Below are 25,628 nucleotides of genomic sequence, written 5' to 3' on the forward strand. Positions count from 1 at the left end.
CTCTGTAATCGTAACGACAAGAGCAATACAGCGATCAGATTATTTATGGGGATCGGTAAATGGTGTAAAAAATGGTGCAATTTATTATTTTTCTTTATTAAAACCCATAAAAAATATAATAAAAATGTATTGTTAAGGCCATGTTCAAACGTAGTGTAAATGCTGCGTTTTTTCTGCAGGTGTCCGCACCATGAGCGCAATAACAATCTTCTCTGATTATTTTGTGTTTGCGGTATTTTTATGCATTGTCCCCCTTATTTGATACATATTTGGTGCAGATGTAAATCCTGAAGCTTATAGAGAAAAAAACTCTCAAATCCGCAGACTTCAGCGCCGTCTTTAGACAGGTAGTTGGGTAGAAGTGTGAAGAGCCTTGCCTTCGTTTCCACTATTCGAGGCAGACACGACCAGAGCACTCCAGGGTAGATGGATTCAAATGTACACACGCTGAGGTGAAGCAACAGTGATTTATTTTCTCCTCCATGAACAAAAACGTGCAGCAATACAATGATCAAGTGGCTGTAACTGTGGTAGTCTTGTGATAGTTGTCCTAGAGCTGCTACTATGGTCAAAAACTTTTCCTATCTGAGGCCCAAAGGACATAGATGTGCTCCTCACGATGCACTGACTAAAAGTGAAAGTAACTTGGAGTCAGGATGTGAGGTCCCATGTAGGGCTGAAAACACTTCCACAGGCTGGACTAAAAGGAACCAGGGAAACAGAATGGTCTGACCAGTAGATGGCAGCAAAGGACAAGCATGAACGTATATACATTGAATAACATTAATTAAATAACAGTAGATATATCATTAAAGGTTTTAAAGAAAACAAGTAAGAACAGCACAACATCCACTTTGGACAATTAGTCCATGTTCACATGTAGTGTAAATGCTGCATTTTTTTTTTCTGCTGTTTTTTTGCACATAATTTCTGTGTTTATCTGTCCAAGCAAATTGGATATGATTCCATGAAAAGACACCGCTGAACTCTGTGGTTTTGGTGTTTTTTTTTTTTTTTTTTTTATCCCTGGAGGTTTCTATGTGGAGCTTAAAAATGCAGGAAAAAGCCCCTCTGTACTATAAAAATACTTAAAAACGCAGATTCACATCTGTACCAAAAATGCATTAAACAATGGAGAAAAGGCATAAAAAATGCAGCAAAAATATAATAATCAGAGAAGATCGTTATTGTGTAGTTTGGTGCACACAGCTGCAGAAACAAAAAGAAACAGAATTTATGCAATGTGTGAACAAGGCTTTATAGGCCCAAATAAGCAACATGTTATATAGTGACACACATAAATATAAGAAAATTCTGGCTGCTATGAACATTCCGGGGCACCTGCTGAATGACCCTTACTGTCAAATGGGTGTTTCTAGGGGTGTGGCTAGGGGCGTGGTCAAATTTCTTCGGCGTGCTACGCGCGCCGCAGACTTTATCCCTCTTTCCTATCTTCAAAAGTTAGGAGGTAAGAAAAATGTGCTGACAACTTAGAAAATCATGTGAAGAAAAATATCCGTACGTTGGGGCTTCGTTTTTATGATTGAGACACCAGTCCATGTGCAGTGAGAACCAAGTGGAGAAAGATAAGTATGTGTTTGATTTTCATATGCACATGGGTGCATACTGTATATAGGGGGCTATGTAAGTGTTTTGTATATAGGAGGCTGTATGAGGTTCATACGGTATATAGGAGGCTATGTGGGGCTCATAATGCATATAGAAGGCTATTTTAGGCTATTTGGGCTGTAAGGGGCTATTTGGGGTTCATACAGTATACAGTCAGGGCCAGAAATATTTGGACAGTGACACAAGTTTTGTTATTTTAGCTGTTTACAAAAACATGTTCAGAAATACAATTATATATAATATGGGCTGAAAGTGCACACTCCCAGCTGCAATGAGAGTTTTCACATCCAAATCAGAGAAAGGATTTAGGAATCATAGCTCTGTAATGCATAGCCTCCTCTTTTTCAAGGGACCAAAAGTAATTGGACAAGGGACTCTAAGGGCTGCAATTAACTCTGAAGGCGTCTCCCTCGTTAACCTGTAATCAATGAAGTAGTTAAAAGGTCTGGGGTTGATTACAGGTGTGTGGTTTTGCATTTGGAAGCTGTTGCTGTGACCAGACAACATGCGGTCTAAGGAACTCTCAATTGAGGTGAAGCAGAACATCCTGAGGCTGAAAAAAAAGAAAAAATCCATCAGAGAGATAGCAGACATGCTTGGAGTAGCAAATCAACAGTCGGGTACATTCTGAGAAAAAAGGAATTGACTGGTGAGCTTGGGAACTCAAAAAGGCCTGGGCGTCCATGGATGACAACAGTGGTGGATGATCGCCGCATACTTTCTTTGGTGAAGAAGAACCCGTTCACAACATCAACTGAAGCCAAAACACTCAGTGAAGTAGGTGTATCTGTCTCTAAGTCAACAGTAAAGAGAAGACTCCATGAAAGTAAATACAAAGGGTTCACATCTAGATGCAAACCATTCATCAATTCCAAAAATAGACAGGCCAGAGTTAAATTTGCTGAAAAACACCTCATGAAGCCAGCTCAGTTCTGGAAAAGTATTCTATGGACAGATGAGACCAAGATCAACCTGTACCAGAATGATGGGAAGAAAAAAGTTTGGAGAAGAAAGGGAACGGCACATGATCCAAGGCACACCACATCCTCTGTAAAACATGGTGGAGGCAACGTGATGGCATGGGCATGCATGGCTTTCAATGGCACTGGGTCACTTGTGTTTATTGATGACATAACAGCAGACCAGAGTAGCCGGATGAATTCTGAAGTGTACCGGGATATACTTTCAGCCCAGATTCAGCCAAATGCCGCAAAGTTGATCGGACGGCGCTTCATAGTACAGATGGACAATGACCCCAAGCATACAGCCAAAGCTACCCAGGAGTTCATGAGTGCAAAAAAGTGGAACATTCTGCAATGGCCAAGTCAATCACCAGATCTTAACCCAATTGAGCATGCGTTTCACTTGCTCAAATCCAGACTTAAGACAGAAAGACCCACAAACAAGCAAGACCTGAAGGCTGTGGCTGTAAAGGTCTGGGAAAGCATTAAGAAGGAGGAAACCCAGCATTTGGTGATGTCCATGGGTTCCAGACTTAAGGCAGTGATTGCCTCCAAAGGATTCGCAACAAAATATTGAAAATAAAAATATTTTGTTTGGGTTTGGTTTATTTGTCCAATTACTTTTGACCTCCTAAAATGTGGAGTGTTTGTAAAGAAATGTTTACAATTCCTACAATTTCTATCAGATATTTTTGTTCAATCCTTCAAATTAAACGTTACAATCTGCACTTGAATTCTGTTGTAGAGGTTTCATTTCAAATCCAATATGGTGGCATGCAGAGCCCTACTCACGAAAATTGTGTCACTGTCCAAATATTTCTGGACCTAACTGTATAGGGAGATATGTGGGGCTCATAATGTTTATAGGAAGCTATGGGCTGGCGCATACTGTATATAGAGGCTTTGTGGGGGCTCATACTGTATATAAGGAGCTAATTTAATATAGTCTGGTCTTGCCCCGGAGGTTGGCACCCTAGAAGCAACGCAAGTTGTGGCGCACCCCCCTCCCCCCGCGCTCAACTGAGACTTAAGCCCTACACAAAATGTATCCATCAACAGCCAATATAACATAAAGAATGACGAAGTAACAAAATAAAACCAAACCCAATGATGATAAAACAGGAGGAGTCCTTCTCACAGCATACAAATCAATGTCCATATGTATATTTGCATAATTTGTAATGCAACTGGTCACAATGGACATACCCAATGCACACATTTTCTTACAATGGGATTATATAACTAGTTCACATTGGTTTGATAAAAAGCATAAATCAAAAAAAGGGTTACTGAAGGAAGAGAAAGATATACTTGTACTTCCCTTTAAAAAAGGCATAAAAATCTTCCCTTCATTTCAAAAGTTAACGAAGATAATATTTTTAACTTTGGTCAAATGTGAATTTCTGTACAATAACAGCAGATATAGTAACTGTCACTGTCTTTTTCCCAGTCTCTGTCTGTGTGTCGCTGTCTGTCTGTCTCTTTCCTTCTCTGTGTCTGTCTCTGTCTGTCTGTTGCTATCTCTCTATCTGTCTCTGTATCAGTCTACCTGTCTCTATCTCTCTGCTTGTCTCTTTCCCCGTCTGTCTCTTTCCCCTTCTGTCTCTTTCCCCTTCTGTCTCTTTCCCCGTCTGTCTCTTTCCCCGTCTGTCTCTTTCCCCGTCTGTCTCTTTCCCCGTCTGTCTCTTTCCCCGTCTGTCTCTTTCCCCGTCTGTCTCTTTCCCCTTCTGTCTCTTTCCCCTTCTGTCTCTTTCCCCTTCTGTCTCTTTCCCCTTCTGTCTCTTTCCCCTTCTGTCTCTTTCCCCGTCTGTCTCTTTCCCCGTCTGTCTCTTTCCCCGTCTGTCTCTTTCCCCGTCTGTCTCTTTCCCCGTCTTTCTCTTTCCCCGTCTGTCTGTCTGTCTCCCCGCCGACATCATATTACCTCACACATAAGCTTCTTATACTGTGACTGTCCTTTCTTCCTATAGCAACCAATCACTGCTCCTATTAATAACCAGTAGTTCCAAGCTCCATTCACTTTAATGTAGGCAGGTTGTTTGGATAGTAACTGTAAAGCGCAGAGTTAAATTTTCCCGTCAAAACACAGTCTACGATGTTCCCTGGGTCACATGGAGTGTCTGTGAAAAATTTCGTGATTATAAATGCGACGGTGCGGATTCCTTTGGCGGACATACACACATACACACATACGCACGCACATACATACACGCACACACACACACACACACACATACATACATACATACATACATACATACATACATACATACATACACTCAGCTTTTTATATATATATATATATATATATATATATATACACACTAGATGGTGGCCCGATTCTAGCGCATCGGGTATTCTAGAATATGTATGCAGTTTATTTATGAAGATTTAAGAATAATGCAATGAATATAGAGGGTAAAATACAGTATATACATTATCATTTAAATGTTATTGTTCTAAGAACTTAATAAAAATGAACAAAATTATTAAACAGATCATCAAAATATATAAACTATTACATGAATATCTAACTGTATTTAAATAAATCATTGGATGGAAGAAGTACATCGACACTATAATGTATTAGTTAACAATATCAACCTAAAATATTTTTGTACACCACATTTCTTGTGAATACATTTTGAAAGCAACTAAGCAACTTTCCTTGTAAAGGGGTATCAAATACTTGAACCTTGATGTTGGATCTCATTTTAACTCTTGAAAATGCAACGTACAGTTGTCCATGACCAAAAACAGTCTGTGTCACGGTGCTAAGGCCACAGTCGGGTATCTAAGGGGTCTGCCCGCACCACTCCCTCAGCAACACCCACATCCAATCTGGAGGCAGCTGAGCAGAGAGGTGGGCGAGACATGCCGAGGAGGAAATAGGAAGCAGCCGCATCTCCCAGCCTGCAGGGCCAGCGAGGGGAGAAAGTACTGCAGAGTATGAAAAGAGAAGTAAGTGCAAGGTGAGTATAATTGTTTTGTTTTATTGTGTGCTGGAGGCTGCTGCTCTGGTGTAAATAGAGGCTTTGGCTTGTGGGGTGTATATAAAGGCTGCTGGGGTGTATATGCTTGTGTGTTTATATAAAGGCTGCTGGGGTGTATATAGAGGCTGCTGGGGTGTATGTAGAGGCTTCTGTGTGCAGTGGTGTCTGTGTGTGGCGAATCAGCGAAGCGTGGTCCAAATCCTGTGCCATTTCGCAGCCAGACTGCGCCTGTCGCTGATTGGTCGCGGCAGCTGCCGCGACCAATCAACGACGCAGGATTTCCGTTGCAGACAGAATTAGACCATTATATATATATATATATATATATATATATATATATATATATATATATGTGTATATATGTGTGTGTGTGTGTGTATATATATATATATATATATATAATATATAATATATATGTGTGTGTATCTATCTATGCTGTCTGTGGCTCTAAGGCTATGTGCGCACTTTGCTTTTTACCTGCTTTTTACCTGCTTTTTCAACTGCAGCGTTTAATGCCAAAATGGTTGTGTTCTGCTTTTCAAGCAAAGTCTATGGGAATTTGGTTTTCTTATCCGCACTTTGCAGTTCAAACTGCAGCCTTTTTGTTGCAGAACTTTGTTCAAAAACTCAGCTTTGCAGGGCAAAACCCAAATGGCAAAAACAAAAACATGACAATTGTTTTTGCCATTTGGGTTTTGCCCTGCAAAGCTGAGTTTTTGACCAAAGTTCTGCAACAAAAAGGCTGCAGTTTGAACTGCATAGTGCGGACAAGAAAACCAAATTCCCATAGACTTTGCTTGAAAAGCAGAACACAACCATTTTGGCATTAAACGCTGCAGTTGAAAAAGCAGGTAAAAAGCAGGTAAAAAGCAAAGTGCGCACATAGCCTAATATACATTTATTTGCATTTTCAGGAGATGTGTTGGTGTGAGCCCATTTATAATAGACCTTTTATTTTCCTATGAGTTCTGACCAGGAAAGTAGAAAAGTATTAGTGGAGCTTGATGACTTTTTCGGTCAGGCTATGAAACAACGGCTTACGCCAAGACATCGCCTGAAAACGTGAAAAAATTTATTTTAGAGCCATGCACAGCTTGTATACTAGCTGTACTACCCGGCTTCGCCCGGGTTAATAACTGCTGTTAACAAAATAGAATGTATTAACAAAAATGTATTCTGCACATAAAAACCACAAAACAAATAGATATAAATGTAATTATAATGTCTGTCTCCCCCTCTGTATATATATCTCTGTCTCTCTATCTCTTTGTCTGTCTCTTTCCCTGTCTGTCTCTGACTGTCTCTGTCTCTTTCCCTGTCTGTCTATCTATCTCTTTCCCTGTCTGTCTCTTTACCTGTCTTTGTCTGTCTCTTTCCCTGTCAGTCTGTTTCCCTGTCAGTCTGTTTCTTTGTGTCTGTTTCTTTCCCTGTCTGTGTCTGTCTCTTTCCCTGGCTGCATTGTGATATGCCAACATTCCATTTAAGGGCGTGGCTGCGCATTCTTCTGAAGTTCTGGCTGCACTGTGGCTCCCAGCTCCATTCGCTTTAATGGAGGAGGGTTTTTTGGTGAATAACTGTAAAGCGCGGGGTTAAAATTTCCCCTCAAAACATAGCCTATGACACTCTTGTGGTCCAGACGTGTGAGTGTGCAAAATTTTGTGGCTGTAGCTGCGACGGTGCAGATGCCAATCCCGGACATAGATACACACACACACATTCAGCTTTATATATTAGACTAGCTGTACTACCCGGCTTCGCCCGGGTTAATAACTGCTGTTAACAAAATAGAATGTAGTAACAAAAATGTATTCTGCACACAAAAAAACACAAAACAAATAGATATAAATGTAATTATAATGTCTGTCTCCCTCTCTGTATATATCTCTCTCTCTATCTCTTTCCCTGTCTGTCTCTGACTTTCTCTGTCTCTTTCTCCATCTGTCTCAATCTCTTTCCCTGTCTGTCTATCTCTTTCCCTGTCTGTCTATCTCTGTCACTTCCCGTGTCTGTCTCTTTCCGTGTCTCTTTCCCTCTCTTTCCCTGTCTCTTTTCCTGTGTCTGTCTCTTTGTCTGTCTCTTACCCTGTCTGTCTCTTTCCCTCTCTTTCCCTGTCTGTCTCTTTCCTTCTTTCCCTCTGTCTCTTTCCCTGTGTCTGTCTCTGTCTCTTTACCTGTCTTTGTCTGTCTCTTACCCTGTCTGTCTCTTTCCCTTTCTTTCCCTGGCTGTCTGTTTCCCTGTCAGTCTGTTTCTTTGTGTCTGTTTCTTACCCTGTCTGTGTCTGCCTCTTTCCCTGTCTGTGTCTGTCTTTCCCTGGCTGCATTGTGACACGCCAACATTCCATATAAGGGCGTGGCTACGCATTCTTCTGAAGTTCTGGCTGCACTGTGGCTCCCAGCTCCATTCGCTTTAATGGAGGAGGGTTTTTTGGTGAATAACTGTAAAGTGCGGGGTTAAAATTTCCCCTCAAAACATAGCCTATGACGCTCTCGGGGTTCAGACGCTAGGCAGATCAGCAGCCAGCTCCTGTCAGTGTGAGAGGAGCCGCGCTGATCTGTCACAAACCACGCGGCCGCTATTTCACCCGCTGCCGCCACCGGACCCTCCTTCCTGGTGTCAGCGGCGGCATCGGGGCCCCCTACCTGGTGTCAGCGGCTGCGGCGTCTCCCTCATCACCACGCACAGTAATGATGAAGCATAGCGCGGCCGGTGCCGCGCCATGCATCACCATTCTCCCCCTGTGCGGTGACGTCACTCCCAAGCGACTGCTGTGCTGAGTGCACAGAGTGTAGGACGCCGACCGCAGCACCGGGAGAATGAGCAGCGGGGAGGACGACCAGCGGGGAGGACAGCAGCGGTGGAAGGAAGAGGGAAGGTAAGTACTTGTTGTTTGTTGTTTTTTTTTTTTTTTTTAACATAAGTGAGTAAACGGTGGCCAGAGGCTTGGGAAGGCAGCTCTGGGGAAGCTGCATTATTATACATGGAAGCCTGGAGAGGCTGCTTTATACATGGAGGTCTGAGGAGGCTGCATTATATATGGAGGTCTGAGGAAGCTGCATTATTATACATGGAGGTCTGAGGAGGTTGCTTTATACATGGAGGTCTGGAGAGGCTGCATTATTATACATGGAGGCCTGGAGAGGCTGCTTTATACATGGAGGCCTGGAGAGGCTGCATTATACATGGGGGCCTGGAGAGGCTTCTTTATACATAGAGGCCTGGAGGGGCTGCTTTATTCATGGAGGTCTGGGGAGGCTGCATTATATATGGAGGTCTGGGGAGGCTGCATTATTATACATGGAGGTCTGGGGAGGCTGCATTATTATACATGGAGGTCTGGGGAGGCTGCATTATTATACATGGAGGTCTGGGGAGGCTGCATTATTATACATGGAGGTCTGGGGAGGCTGCATTATACAGGGAGGCCTGGAGATACTGCATTATACATGGAGGCCTGAGGAGGCTGGGTGCATTGTTATACATGGAGGCCTGGAGAGGCTGGCTGCTACATTATACATGCAGGACTGAGGAGGCTGGCTGCATTATTATACATGGAGGCCTGGAGAGGCTGGCTGCATTATTATATATGGAGGTCTGGGGGGCTGCATAATACAAAATGAAGGACACCTTATACATGGAATATAGGGGTGAATTATGCATGGAGGAGTATGGGGCTGCATAATACAGTATGAAGTTTTATGGGGTTGAGTTATAGTACATATAGGACTATGGGGGCTACATTATAATATATGGAGGACTATGGAGGCTACCTTATACATGGACTATGGGGGTGCATTATAAAACATTGGGGACTATGTGGTGCAGTATAATATATGGAGAACTATGGGGTGAATTATAATACATTGAGAACTATGAAAAATTCATTATAATAATTGGAGGGCTACTTTATACATGGATGATTATGGGGGTGCCTTATAATATATGGAGGACTATGTGGTGCAGTATTATATATTGAGTACTATGGGGTGAATTATAATGCATGGAGAACTATGGGAATGCATTATAATACATGGAGGACTATGGAAGTGTATTCTACTATATGAAGGGTTATGTGGGACCCTTTATACTATGTGGAAGGCTATGTGGGTGCCATTATTGTATTTAGAGAACTATATACAAGGGGGGCAAAGATACAATCAGGGGATGGGAACGTTTTGTGCTGAGGGAAAAAGGCTCTTTTCCCTCAGCACCCAGCTTTCCCATGCTCTGCTATACATCTTTCAGCACCCAGCTTTCCCATGCTCTGCTATACATCATTTCTCAGCACCCAGCTTTCCCATGCTCTGATATGGGAAAGCTGGGTGCTGAGGGAAAGATGTATAGCAGAGCATGGGGAAGCAGTGTGCCGAGGACAAGATGGATATCAGAACATAGGAAAGCTGGGTGCTGATAGAGGGATTTCAGATCATGGGAAATCTGGGTGCTGAGGTAAGAGCCAAGTGTCAGCATCATTATCCTATACCCCAAGTGTCAGTGTCATTATCCCGTACCCTAAGTGTCCGTGTACGTGGGGGGGGGGGCCCAGGTCTGAACTTTGCACCGGGGCCCATCAAACTCTAGTTACGCCACTGGTACAGACCAAACGTTTGGACATACCTTCTCATTCAATGAGTTTTCTTTATTTTCATGACTCTGAAAATTGTAGATTCACATTAAAGGCATCAAAACTATGAATTAAAACATGTGGCATGAAATACTTAAAGTGTGAAACAACTGACAATATGTCTTATATTCTAGGTTCTTCAAAGTAGCCACCTTTTGCTTTGATTACTGCTTTGCACTCTCTGGCATTCTCTAGATGAGCTTCAAGAGGTAGTCACCGGAAATGGTTTCCCAACAGTCTTGATGGAGTTAACAGAGATGCTTAGCACTTGTTGGGCCTTTTGCCTTCACTCTGCAGTCCAGCTCCCCCCAAACCATCTCGATTGGGTTCAGGTCTGGTGACTGTGGAGACCAGGTCATCTGGCGTAGCACCCCATCACTCTCCTTCTTAGTCAAATAGCCCTTACACAGCCTGGAGGTGTGTTTGGGGTCATTGTCCTGATGAAAAATAAATGATGATCCAACTAAACGCAAACCGGATAGAATAGCACGCCGCTGCAAGATGCTGTGGTAGGCATGCTGGTTCTGTATGCCTTCAATTTTGAATAAATCCCCAACAGTGTCAACAGCAAAGCACCCCCACACCTCCTCCTCCATGCTTCACGGTGGGAACCAGCTATGTAGAGTCCATCCGTTCACCTTTTCTACAAAGACACGGTGGTTGGATCGAAAGATCTCAAATTTGGACTCATCAGACCAAAGCATAGATTTCCACTGGTCTAATGTCCATTCCTTGTGTTCTTTAGCCCAAATAAGTCTCTTCTGCTTGTTGCCTGTCCTTAGCAGTGGTTTCCTAGCAGCTATTTTACCATGAAGGCCTGCTGCACAAAGTCTCCTCTTAACAGTTGTTCTAGAGATGAGAAGGTGTGTCCAAACTTTTGGTCTGTACTATATATAATATATATTTTTTATATGGCATAACTCCGGTTTAGTGGACAGTGTTAAAATATTCTCTCTAAATGTCTAAGATTTCTGCAAGAAACTCGTCTAAGGATATGTGCGCAAGCTGCGTTCTGTCAAGTGCAAAAAAAATGCACCCTCTGGCAGACTGGACAACTGTTAACACTGCGTTTGACAAAATAAATGCATCAAAACGCATGCATTTTGGATGCATTTTTGACAGTTCGGTCCCATTGGGCAGAGCCGCACAATCAGAATTAACTCGGATGAACTTTACCTGACTTCATCGTCATCGCGCAGCTCTGTCTGTGTGCTGCGGCCTGATCCCCTGAGTGACTGAAGTGAGCCGAGCGATCAGCGGTGCCATCACTTAGGTTACCCGCGGCCACAGCTGAAGTCCTCCACCTAAGAGCTGTGGCCGTGGGTAATCTGAGTGACGTCACCGCTGATAGCGTGACTCACTTCAGTCGCTGCATGCAGCTCACAGAGAGCGGTCGTGGTCTGTGGCCGCTTGCTGTCAGCTTCCGATGTAGCAGAGCTGAAAGTGTTGTGGGACCTCGTGTGGATTACGCCGGACCTGGAGGGCTGTTTGGGGATTAATAAAGTGGTGAAAGAGGGTGGGGTTTTTTGTCTTTTATTCCAAATAACAGATTTTTTGGGTGTAAGTGTTTATTTTCTTTAACATCCAGATTTATCATGGGGGGTGTCTTATAGACGCCTGCCATGATTAACCTAGGACTTAGTGGCAGCTATGGGCTGCCATTAACTCCTTATTACCCCAATTGTCACCGCACCAGGGCAATTCGGGATGAGCTGGGTAGAGTCTCGAGACTGTCGCATCTAATGGTTGCAGAAATTCCAGGCGGCTGCTGGCTAGTATTTTTAGGCTGGGGGTTTCCCCATAATGTGGGGCTCTCCATCCCGAGAATACCAGCCTTCAGCTGTGTGGCTTTACCTTGGCTGGTATCAAAATTGGGGGAAACCGCACGTTTTTTTTTTTTAAATATTTATTTATATTACTGCACCATATAGACCCGCCCACCGGCGGCTGTGATTGGTTGCAGTGAGACAGTTGTCACTTAGCGTGGGGGCTCGTCTGAATGCAACCAATCATAATAGCCGCCGGCATTTTCAAAAGCTGGAGCTTTGTGACACCTATGCAGTGCCGCGTCGGTGATCGGTGAGTATGAGAAAGGGGGTGAGAGGGAGGGAGAGACCGACAGAGCGAGAGAGACTGAAAAAAGCATGCAGAACGCAACAAAAATGCAGTGCAAGCGCACAGTTAAACATTTTGGTTGCGTTTTGACACACGTCATTGATTTCAATGGGTAGAAAATGCAACCAAAATGCACAAAAGAAGTGACATGCTGTTTTTTTAAATGCATCCATTTTGTCAAATATTTGGCATCCAAAACACTGCGTTTAAAAAAGCAACGTGTGCATGGAATTTGTTGACTTTTCATAGACTTTGCTGGCGAAGCACAACGTATGCATTTTGACAATATCACGCTGCAGTTTTAAACGCAGCCAAAATGGAGGGAACAACGCAACGTGCGCACACAGCCTAACAGAAAATATCGCCCCTCCAAGAGTTTGGATTTCTGAGCACTAGTACTATACTCTAATAACTCAGAGATGTTTCACCACTAGTTACTAAATCAATGACGACGAAGACTTTTGGGGTGGAGTACGATCATTTTAGTAGATATATTATTACCGTGTTTTCCCGAAAATAAGACAGGGTCTTATGTTAGTTTTTGCTTCAAAAGATGGTCTAGGGCTAGAGTTGATCGAACTCGTCGAAAACCGGGACCAGCGGATCACTGCCAGATTTAAAAAAAAAAAAATCCAATCTGCTTCGGAATCCGGTGCCCATATAAGTCAATGGGGACCAGAATCCAGAGATTATAAATATTGGGGAAGGGATAGGGGGGTAGGACCACGCGCGTTATACTCACCCAGGCTGTGTCATGGCAGCAAACTCCTTCCAGGTCACGCTTTTCTCTTCCGGAGCCGACAATTCAGTATTCACTGTTTTCCGCGCTTACTGGCGCGTTTAATTGGTTGCAGTTAGACGCCCCCCCACCCTGAGTGGCAACTTACTGCAGCCAAACACAGGCGCCAGGATGGCCGGTGGGCGGGGAAAGTAGTGCATGTGTTTGCGGGTCAGTATGGTGAGCATGCATGTACCTAGAAACACATGCACGCTCCTGTCAGAAGTGAGCGCGGTTGTGCCGGTGATGTGATGTCAGACTCGTGCGAGTCCCTCGCAAGTGTGACTCCGACCTAAGAGAAACCGCATGCGGCTTTTTTTAAAATTTTCTTTATTTAAATAAATAAATAAAAAAACGACGTCCCCCTAATTTTACTCCCCAGCCAAGATAAAGCCAGCTGGGGCTGGTATTCTCAGCCCGCAGCCGCCCGGTATTGCCGCATCCATTAGATGTTACACTCCTGGTGCTTTACCGGCTCTTTCCGAATTGCCCTGGTGTGTTGGCAATCAGGATAATGAGGGGTTAATAACAGCGCACAGCTGCCACTAAGCCCTAGGTTATTGATGGCACAGGCGTCTATGAGATACCTCCATCATTAACCTATACATGAAAGTAAATAAACACAAAAACAGAGAAAAAAATCCTTTATTTGGAATAAAGTATAAAATGCACCCTCCTTCACCACTTTATTAACTCCCAACACATCCCTCCAGGTCCGGCGTAATCCACACGAGGTCCCACGACGACGTATTCAGCTCTGCTACATCTCACAGCGGCCATAGAGAACGACCGCCGACTCTGAGTGTAGCCTATGACTGAGCTGCGCTGAGTGATAACTGCGGGCAGATACTGTCACAGGCTGGGGGCACGTCTGCTTGCAACCAATCACAGACGGCAGGACAGCCGGTAGGCTGGGAAAGCACGGAAAGCTGCACAGTACAGGAAGTGAATGCACGACCCGGAAGAAGTTTGCCGCCATGACACCGAGTCTCGTAAGTATGAAACGTTCACTTAATCTTGTTTTCTTTATTTTTTCAATTCATTTCCCCAGTGCCGGATCCGGATCGTGCACCCGGAATCGCGAGGCTGGGTCCGGCACCCAGGCATCTTTGAAAACGCGGGGATCCGAAGTTTTACAGTCCGAATCCGCTCAGCTCTAGCTAGGGCTTATTTTCAGGGGATGTCTTATTTTTTTTACATGAACAACAATCGAAATTTATTCTTGAACAATAAAATCAACATTTATTCAAATATAGTCATATCGCATTCTGGAACATCAATGTAACTGTCCAAATATGCACCTACTGCTGGAGAAGGCTATTTGCCCACGGGACTATGTACCCGCAGATTTTGCCTCGGCAAACCTGCGGATTTATCTGGATTTTCTAGATGAATCTGTAGGTTTTGGCAACTACAGACACTCCCCATGTTATCCTATGGGACATGGGGAGTGTCTGTGTCCATGCTGCGGTATGTGCGGCTGCGGAACATGCTGCGGATGTCCCGCAGCCGCACGTAACTACATGTCAATTATTCCTGCGGAAATACCTGCGGATGTCCCGCCTCTCCACTATGGAGACTCCCGCAGGTAAGTCTCATGAATGTACGCAGGTTTACCGCAGCTATTTTGCTGGAATCCCGCAGCTATAGATAGCTGCGGATTCCGGGGTTAAGCTGCGGGAAACTTGTGGACGTACCTGCGGATATATCCGCAGGTACATAGTCCCGTGGGCACATAGCCTTAGGCTATGATATATCTGCAGGTACGGCCGCAGGTTTCCCGCAGCTGCTTATCGGAATCCGCAGCTAATTTAGTTTCGGTAGTACAGCAAAATAGCTGCGGTAAACCTGTGAACATACCTGCGGAAGTCCCGAAAGAATTGATATGCAATTACGTGCAGCTTCGGGACATCCGCAGCATGGACACAGCACTCCCCATGTCCCATAGGATAACATGGGGAGTGTCTGTACATGCTGAAACCTGTGGATTTATCTGGAAAATCCAGAAAATCTGCGGATTTTCCGCAGATAAATCCGCAGGTTTTATCTCCCGTGGGCACATAGCCTTAGGGGTACTTTGCACACTACGATATCGCAGGTGCGATGTTGGTGGGGTCAAATCGAAAGTGACGCACATCCGGCGTCGCTGTCGATATCGTAGTGTGTAAATTCTTTATGATACGATTAATGAGCGCAAAAGCGTCGTAATCGTATCATCGGTGTATTGTCCGTCATTTCTATAATGTAGCTGCAGCGACGGTATGATGTTGTTCCTCGTTCCCCTGCGGCAGCACACATCGCTGTGTGAGAAGCCGCAGGAGCGAGGAACATCTCCTACCTGCGTCACCGCGGCTCACGCCGGATATGCGGAGGGACGGAGGTGGGTGGGATGTTTATGTCCCGCTCATCTCCGCCCCTCCGCTTCTATTGGCCGCCTGCCATGTGACGTTGCGGTGACGCCGTACGACCCACCCCCTTAGTGAGGAGGCGGTTCGCCAGCCAGAGCGACGTCGCATGGCAGGTGAGTGCATGTGAAGCTGCCGTAGCCATAATGTTCGCTACGGCAGCAATCACAAGATATCGCTGCTGTGATGGGGCGGGGACTATCGCGCTCGGCATCGCAAGCATCGGCTTGCGATGTCGTACTGTGCAAAGTACCCCTTAGGGTTATTGTTGCGGGCGGAGGGGACACGCTCGCCACGCTCGGGTCCGGTGCTGCTGCTGCTCGGTGGCTCGAGCGGTGGGCCGGACCCGGGGACTCTAGCTGCGCTCCTCACCCATGAGTGAAAAGGGGTGGTTTGTTTAGGGAGATTGTTCGTGATGCCACCCACGGGACGTGGTGATGATGGCACCACCGTTCCTGATAACGGGGATCCCGGGAGAGATGGTGGGGTGCAGCTAGAATGTTGTCCCCTCCGTGGGTAGGGGGTTGGTGATCCCGGGGCCCGGTGGTGTAGCGGGGAGGCTGGATGGTTGAGATGCAGGGTTGCAGCACGGCGCGGCGCGGTGCAGGACGGCACTGGTGTACTCACTCAGACAATCACTGACAGAGTCGCTGGTAAACAAAAACGGCCGGATGGACGGGTCCCGCAGCCGGCTGCAGTGTTGTTGTTGTGCTCTCCCCGGACGGCTGATGGTGGCTGTCTTTCCCTGCACCTCTTAGAAAGTTCTTGACTCCTGTGGTTGCCCACCGATAGTCCGCTCCCCGGCGTATAGGTGCCGTAGGAGCCCGTTTTGCCCGCAGGCGCTGGCCCTTAGATCTCTAGCCTGTGGCGGTGGCTGTATATCCTCACGGTGTGGACTGTTGCCTTCTATCGGGACTTGGATGTGGGGAAACCCCTGGGGTTCCTGTCACATTTGGATTTGACTATTGACGGCGGCTCCAAGCCTGGTCAGGGTCCGATGGCCCTGCCTGTGTGCTTAGCTTCACTCCGCTCCCCGGTCCAGTACCGGCGGGCCGTCGCCCGACCCCAGTCCTTACAGTTTTGCACAGTTCCACCAACTCCTGCAGACGGCCACCACCGTCTTCCAACCTTGCTGTCAGTGCCTGGGCTCCAACCCAGACACTTCCAAGTGTTTACTCCTCTCACTCCAAAACTGATCTGTCACTTTTCCCGCCTCCAGACCTGTGAACTCCTCGGTGGGTGGGGCCAACCGCCTGGCTCCGCCCCACCTGGTGTGGACATCAGACCATGGAGGGAGGCAACAAGGATTTTTGATTGACTGCTGTAACTGTCTAGGGTGGGGGTGTGTGTGTTATGTTTGTGACTACCTGGCTAGTCCAGGGCGTCACATTATCACTAGAGATGAGAGGACCCATTGAAATTCGATTCGGCGTGTTCAGCCGGACTTTATTTAATTCTTCAGTTCTAGACCTGGACTTGACCTGAACCTTTCAGGGGGAGGGTGGATGGGTTTTTTTTCTTTTTGTGGACACTACGTCTGTTGTTTGTTTGTTTTTTTTCTTTCATTTTCACAGTTCTATGTTGTAAAATTTTGTGAAGCACTTGGGGGTTCAAAGTGTTCACCACGTCTTGATAAATTCCTTGGGGGGTCTAGTTTCCAAAATGGGGTCACTTGTAAGTAGTTTCCACTGTTAGGCAAATCAGGGGCTCTCCAAATGTGACATGGATTCCGCTAACATTTCCAACCAATTTGGCGTTCAAAATGTCAAATGGTGTTCTTACCTTTGGAGCCCTTCCGTGCACCTAAACAGTAGTTTTCCACTACTAGTAAGGTATTAGCATATTCAGTATATATTTCACAACAAATTTTGAGGTCCATTTTCACCTGTTAAACTTGTGAGAATGAAAAAATTGTAGTTAAAGCGAAATTGTTGCTGTAAAAATGTACTGTTTCATGGCTCAACGTCATAAAATTCTGGGAAGCACCTGGGGGTTCAAAGTGCTCACCACACATCTCAATAAACTCCTTGGGGGGTGTAGTTTCCAAAATGGGGTCACTTGTAGTTGTTTTGCACTGTTTTGGGACATCAGGGGCTTTTACAAATGTGACAGAGTCCACTAATGATTCCAGCCAGTTTTGAGTTAAAAAAGTCAAGTGGCGCTCCTTCCCTTCCAAGCATTGCTGTGCTCTCAACCAGTAGTTTTCCACCACATATGGGATATTGGCATACTCAGGAAAAATTGTACAATAAATTGTACTGAGCAATTTCTCCTGTTACCCTTGTGAAAATGCTATTTATGGGGCAAAAGCAGGGGTGGGGAATCTTCTTTTTTTTTTTTTTTTTGTCAAGGGCCATTTGGATATTTCTACCAACCTTCCGGAGCTGCACAAAATTATCAGCTTTAAAATTGCCCTTCTATATTTGGTTAAACAATTAACTCACCCTATTTGTGGTGGCTGGAGCTGATTCTCTTTGGTGGGGCTGTGATGTTAGGTGATGTTGATCATGTTGCTTCTCACAACTGCTTTTTCAGGTTTGTCTCGGTCGGGAAAGCGGTCAACTCTTTGTGATATTAAATTTTATAAATCATATATTTCACTTAGGAGACGCTGGGACTGCTGTACATATGTGACAGGTGTCATGGGGGCTGCAGTATATACATCACCTAGGGGACACTGGGGGCACGTACATTACAGGAGGGGCTGGAGCATAAACTTCACAGGAGCGGCTGGGGACATATACATCACAGTAGGGGCTAGGGGCATATATACATCACAAGAGATGCGGGGCTATATATCACATCAGGTGCTGGGGGCATATGCATAACAGGATAGTCTGGGGGCATATATATCACAAGAGATGCTGGTGCATATACATCACAAGAGACGCAGTGGGCATATACATCACTGGAGACAATGGGGACATATACATCACAGGAGATGCTGTGGCAAATACATTACTAAGGGGCACAGACCTCACTGGAGGCTAAGTACATCACTGTGTGGGCACGGACATCACGGGGGGTACAGACATCACTGAGGGGGCACACATCACTGGGGGGGGCACACGCAGCACTGGGTGAGAACAAACAGCGTTGGGAGGCATATACAGCACCTGGGAATACTGGGGCTGCCACTCCTTTTCTTCCATGAGATGGGAGCGCATTACGCTTTAACCCTGCCCACACAGTACGTTTTCAGCACGCTGGCATTGGCCATGAGGGTCTAATACTTCACTGTATGCACACTCAACATTCAGTAGTAAATGCTGCATGCGCGTGCTCGCAGCACACGTGGGGGATTAAGGGGCTGACAAGACACGGCTACGACCCCAGGAATGTGCCTGGGGGCCACAGAAAAGGGAATTCCCCCCTTGGGATAAAGTAAGATTTTTGTGGTAAAAAGTATAATTGAATTTTTTGCCTTCCATATTGGTTTAGTTCCTGTCAACAAAGTAAAGGGTTAAAAAACTTCTTGAATCTGGCTTTTAGCAGTGTGAGGGGTTCAATTTTTAGAATGGTGTCCCTTTTGGGTATGTTCCCTCACCTAGACGTCTTAAAGTCACTTCTAATGTGATGTGGTACCTTTAAAAAAAAAAATGGTTTTGCAAATGTTGTTGGAAAAATTTGAAATTTTTGAAAAACTTTGAACCCTTCTAACTCTCTAACAAAAAAATGATGTTTCAAAGATGGTGCTGATGTAAAGTAGACATGTGGGAAATGTTATTTATTAACTATTTTGTGTGACAACTCTCTGATTTAACCCCCTCACCCCCAGGTGATTCTCCACTTTTCCTTTTCTGCTCCCCTTGTTCTGAGAGCTGTAACTTTATTTTTCCGTCTATCTTGCCATATGTGGCTTATTTTTGAGGGACGAGTTGTGCTTTTGATTAAAACCATTAGTTTTACCATATAGTGTACTAGAAAATGTGAAAATAAATTGCAAAAGGATGGTTTTTGGAGTCTTTTATTCACTGTGTTCACTATAAGGTAAAACTGATATGTCAGTATGATAACTCATGACGGTACGAGTTTGAAGAAACCAAACATGTATACTTTTACTTCTATCTAGGGGGTGAAAAAAATTCAAAAATTTGTCCAAAAAAAAGAGTAGCGCTTTTGACGCCATTTTCTGAGGTCCGTAGCATTTTCATTTTTTGGAATCTGGGGCTCAGGGATGGCTTATTTTTTGTGTTATGAACTGTCGATTTTAATGATATGATTTTTGTGCAGATGCAATGTTTTGATCACCTGTTATTGCATTTAAAAAAAAAAAAAATTGCGGTGACCAAAAAACCTAATTTTAGCATTTGGAATTTTTTTCTTGCCACGTCGCGTACCAATCAAATAAATTGATTTTATGTTTTCATATATCGGCATTTCTGAACGCGGCGATACTAAATATGTGTATATTTTTTAACTTTTATTTTCAGTGGGGGTTGATTTGAACTTTTTTTTCATATTTTTAAAAACTTATTTTTTTATTTTACTAGTCCCTTTAGGGGATTTCATGGATCCACTGTCTGATTGCTTGTTCATTTCTGTTGATCAGAGCTGCAGCGTTCCTGAGAACTCTGTTGGCTCTCACAGGAAATACGTCATTGTTGCGTCAGGGGTAATCATATGACCCCGAGTTATAATGACAACCATCGGTTCCCCGTGATCACGCCATGGGGCCAGCGATGTCGGCAGGGAACAGTATGATCCCGCCTTGGCCATTTAAATCACGGTGTCCTATTTTCACAGCACAATCTAAGTGGCAAGCAAGCGCAGGTGGATCATGGATCCACCCGCTCCTGTTAGGCCGACATGTTTACTGTTCAAATCAGCAGACATGTACAGGGATCACCAACAGCTCACTACAGCAGCTGGTGGTGATTCTTGCGTCCCAGAGTTATAACCTCATAAATTGACACTGGTCAGAATTGAAAAAAATGACCGGGTCATGAAAATGAAAACAGGCTGCGGGGTGAAAAGGTTCAAACAGAAAGCGATAAAAGAAAATAGTTAATTGCATTTACCATATTTCTACTTTACGTCTGATGTTTCTGTGGATTAAATTATATTAGAAGTGACTTGGAGAGACCGGTAGCTTAGAAAATTGCACTCATCTTGTATCAAAACCACATACATTTATTAACCCTTAAATTGTGTAATAATAATTACCAAGGAAACCTATCAGACCTTAATGATTAATCATCAAACACATTGTGTCTCGGGTACTGCTATGCAGGACTATGGCCATGCTCCCTACGGTGTAAAAAGATCTATGAATAGAAGGTGAAGATGATGTGGAAAACTGTTGCAATGAGAGCAGAGATGCTGAAAGATGGGCAAGATGTCTACACAAGTAGAAATTTGTTGGGGCCCAGGTGCATGAGAAAGGGGGAGAAAATTTGTATTAGTTTTTTTTATTTATTTTGCAACTGCTCCTGAATCCAACAGTTTCCTATTGTTTGAGCACAAGGCAGGGGTCAGAAGGGAAGAAGCGCTATTTGGCTATTGGAACAGAACACGGATTATGTTGGAATAGTTTGTGGTCACCATTTACAGAACTCTAAGAACAGAAGAAAAACCCCAATGTTACTCCATTTTTCTCAGTGTAGTGACTATTTTGACCCAACAGGCACTTTCTGGAAATTAGCACGTAGGGGATGTTGCAAGTATGCCATTTTAGTGCTCAATGCATAGTGCCCTGCTTGTACTTCTAGAGACACACAAACCAGAGACAGCAATGCTAAATATGTGGAAAATAAGTGTTTGGGCACACTGCAATGCTCAGAAGAGACAGGAACATTTAGTATTGAGAGCGCATATAATTTACCAAACTGGTTTATGGAAACTATGCTGCTTTTTAATTTTCTTTCAGCTGCTATTAATGTGGAAACGTTCTGATTTTCCATGTACAAATGATGCAGGGAAGTAGGTGTATTGTTTTTTGTGGGGGTGGAGTAGAAACTTTTATTATTATTTTGGCTTGTGTAACTTTTTTGATGGCTTATTATGCCAATATTTGGGAGGCAGAATGAACAAAAAGGGTTGAACATCATGCTCTTGTGGTTCCTGCTATGAGCTCTACTGTTGGATTGTGTACTACTTTTATCTTAATTGAATCTTGCTAGTTTAATATCCTAATTTCTATGGATATTTTAGAAATTTTTTTTATAAAAAATATAATTTAAGGTTACTTTATTTAAAATAATCTTTTATTCTTTTCAGATGACTGTTTAACAAGATCCGAGGGAAGACTGACATCTGCAATTTGTAAATCGGATTCAGATGACCTAACGGACACACAAGATATAACTGAAGTATCTGCCAATATTCCAGATATACCATCATCCCCATACAGCAACAATCTGTCATCCGATCCTATTAAACGGGTCCTATGTTCTGATTCATCACAGACTATTGAGAAAAATAAACGTTATAAAAGGGGAGTTAAAAGTCAAACTGCTCTTACAGCAAAAAAGCAGTTTTCAAGTGCAGAATATGGAAAAAGTTTTTCCCTCAAAACGTCTTTGGTAACAAATCAAAAAATTCATACAGAGGATAAAAGATTTTCTTCTTCAGAGTCTGGCAAAAATCCAATCCAGAAATCAGAGATTTTTAAAGATGAGAGAGTTAATGCAGGAGAGAAGCCGTATTCATGTTCAGAATGTGGGAAATGTTTTGCAAAAAAGTCTAATTTTGTCAGACATCAAAGAGCTCACACAAGGGAGAAGCCATATTCATGTTCAGAATGTGGGAAATGTTTTGATAGAAAATCAAGCCTAGTTATACACTATAGAACTCACACAGGGGAGCAGCCATATTCATGTTCAGAATGTGGGAAATGTTTTGGACGTAAATCAAATCTTGTTCAGCATGAATATATACATACAGGGATGAAGCCATTTTCATGTTCAGAATGTGGGAAATGTTTTGGAGAAAAATCTATTTTTGTCAGACATCAAAGAACTCACACAGGGGAGAAGCCATATTCATGTTCAGAATGTGGGATATGTTTTGATAAAAAATCAAGCCTAGTTATACACTATAGAACTCACACAGGGGAAAAGCCATATTCATGCTCAGACTGTGGGAAATGTTTTGATAGAAAATCAAGCCTAGTTATACACTATAGAAGTCACACAGGGGAGAAGCCATATTCATGTTCAGAATGTGGGAAATGTTTTGCACATAAATCACATCTTGTTCAGCATGAACATATACATACAGGGGTGAAGCCATTTTCATGTTCAGAATGTGGGAAGTGTTTTGTAGCAAAATCAGAACTTGTTAAGCACCAGAAACTACATACAGGGGAGAAGCCTTTTTCATGTTCAGAGTGTGGGAAATGTTTTGCAGACAAATCAAATTTTGTTAGACATATGAGAACGCACACAGGGGAGAAGCCTTTTTCATGTTCAGATTGTGGAAAACATTTTTCACAAAAAACAGTTATGCTTAGACACCAGAAAATTCACTACAGTTTTTAGAGCCATATTTATGGTAAGAATGAGGGAAATGTTTTAGTCAGAAATAGAGATGAGCGAACCGGTCCCGGTTCGGCTCGAGGCCGGTTCGCCGAACGGGGGTCCCGTTCGAGTTCGGTTCGTCGAACGTTCGACGAACCGAACTAGAACCAATAGGCTATAATGGGAGGCAATCACAAACACATAAAAATGCATTATAAATGTACACAAACAGTTAATAAACATTGCCATAACACTTACCGGTCCTCGCGATCCCTTCTGCACTCTGTCTCCTGCCGCTATTCCATCCGATGATCGCTGAATCCTCCCGGTGACCTGCACTGCCAGCAGAGAAGCAGGACCTATCGTGACGTCAAAATAGCCATGTGACCAGTCACGTGGCTATTATCTCATTGGCTACAGACTGGTCACATGACTATGACACGTCATGTAGGACCTGCGAGTGCATCTCTCCGGTACACGGTGCACATATGTGTATCGCCGTGTACCGGCGACATGCTCTAGCACACGGTCGACTCCCCGTTCCGTTAGGGACCGGCTGACACAGCCGGTCATTAACGGAGATCACCGTTGCCATAGCAACGCAGTTAGCGGTGACGTCACCGCTAACCGCGGCTCCGGGAGCACCGTTGCTATGGTAACGCGTCTGTCAGCGTTACCGCTAGCAGCCAGCAGTGATCACTCACGGAGTGAAGGCTGCACGCTGCTTCCCGATTGTAGTGAGCATTGTAGTTAGGATGGAGGTTCCCCAGCCCCAAGTGATGCCCCTCACTACAATCGTCACTACTACTACACTAGAAAGAAAGAAGACAGAAGAGCAGGATCGTGGAGGGCTGACAGGGGGTAATAAAGATGGAGTCTCTAATGTGTCTGTGTATTTATTTCTATTAAAGTATTTTTTCTCTGTGTGGTGTCTTTTTTTAACCCTTTATTGGAGATTCTTAATGGCCGGGTCAAACGTGCCTGACATTAAGAATCTCTGGCTTAATACTGGCTGGTAAAACAAAGCCAGTATTAACTCATGATTACCCAACAAGCCACCCGGCTCCAGGGCTGTTGGAAGAGTTGGATACAGCGCCAGATGATGGCGCTTCTATGAGAGCGCCATTTTCTGGGACGGCTGCGGACTGAAATCCGCAGCAGAGGCGCCCACAAACCTCGGGCTAACCTGTGCTGCGGATTCCAATCCCCAGCTGCCTAGTTGTACCCGGCTGGACACAAAAATAGGGCGAAGCCCACGTCATTTGTTTTTTAATTATTTCATGAAATAAGTGAAATAAAAAAAACGGGCTTCCCTATATTTTTGGTTCCCAGCCGGGTACAAATAGGCAACTGGGGGTTGGAGGCAGCCCGTGGCTGCCAGCTGTACCTGGCTAGCATACAAAAATATGGCGAAGCCCACGTCATTTTTTTGGTGGGCAAAAAACTTCTGCATGCAGTCCTGGATGGAGTATGCTGAGCCTTGTAGTTCTGCAGCTGCTGTCTGCTCTTCTCCAGACAGACAGCAGCTGCAGAACTACAAGGCTCAGCATACTCCATCCAGGACTGTATGCAGAAGTTTTTTGCCCCCTGAAAAAATTATGTGGCTTTGCCATATTTTTGTATGCTAGCCAGGTACAGCAGGCAGGTACGGCTGCCCCCAACCCCCAGTTGCCTATTTGTACCCGGCTGGGAACCAAAAATAAAGGGAAGCCCTTTTTTTATTATTTCATGAATTTCATGAAATAATTAGAAAACAAATGACGTAGGCTTTGCCCCATTTTTGTGTCCAGCCAGGTACAACTAGGCAGCTGGGATTGGAATCCGCACCACCGGTTGGCCTGAGCTTTCTGGGCCCCACTGCTGCGAATTGCAGTCTGCAGCCACCTCAGAAAATGGCATTTTCATAGAAGCGCCATCTTCTGGCGCTGTATCCAACTCTTCCAGCACCTGCCTGCTATACCTGGCTAGCATACAAAAATATGGCGAAGCTCACGTCCTTTTTTTTGTAGCTTTTTGGCAAAAAAAAAAAAAAATGCTTCCCTGGATTTTCCATTGCCAGTGAAGGTAACACCAAGCAGTGGGGGTTAGCAGCCAGTAGCTGCTTGGATTACCCTTAGCTAGCAATACAAAAAATGCAGTGGGAGCTAACATATATTTTTTTTAATTATTTATTTAAATGACTAAAAATAAAATGGGCTTCCCTGTATTTTGATTGCTGGACATCACAGTGCTGTAAAAATAAATCTTTAAAAAAATGACGTAGCGCTCCGCGGTATTTTTGATTCTCAGCGCAGATAAAGCAGACAGCTATGGGTTGCCACCCCCATCTGCCTGCCGTTACCTTGGTTGGCAATCAAAATACAGGGAAGCCCATTAATTTTTTCTATTTAAAAAATAGTTAAAAAAAAAAAATTACGTTGGGTCCCCCCATTTTTGATAGCCAGCTAGGGTAAAGCAGACGGCTGTAGCCTGAAAACCACAGCTGGCAGCTTTACCGTGGTTGGGGATCCAATGTGGAGGTCCCCTCAGGCTCTTTTTTATAATTATTTTATAAATATTAATAATTACACAATAAAAGTAGGGGACCCCCCAAATTGGATCACCAGCCAAGGTAAAGCGGACAGCTGTGGTCTGGTATTCTCAGGGTGGGAAGGTCCATAGTTATTGG

At 44.2% G+C, this 25,628-nt stretch overlaps 1 protein-coding gene across 1 annotated transcript in view; it reads left to right on the forward strand.

Moving 5' to 3' along the window:
• Positions 1 to 23,236, forward strand: part of LOC142312927 (uncharacterized) — a 126,466-nt gene extending 103,230 nt beyond the window's left edge. The window contains exon 11 of the mRNA XM_075351915.1: positions 21,720 to 23,236. Within this exon, the coding sequence (XP_075208030.1) occupies positions 21,720 to 22,981 (1,262 nt within the window). The 3' untranslated portion in view covers positions 22,982 to 23,236. The remainder of the gene's footprint in view (positions 1 to 21,719) is intronic.
• Positions 23,237 to 25,628: the final 2,392 nt, after the last annotated feature.

This window comes from Anomaloglossus baeobatrachus, chromosome 5, assembly GCF_048569485.1.
Source record: "Anomaloglossus baeobatrachus isolate aAnoBae1 chromosome 5, aAnoBae1.hap1, whole genome shotgun sequence".
Lineage (NCBI taxonomy): Eukaryota > Metazoa > Chordata > Amphibia > Anura > Aromobatidae > Anomaloglossus > Anomaloglossus baeobatrachus.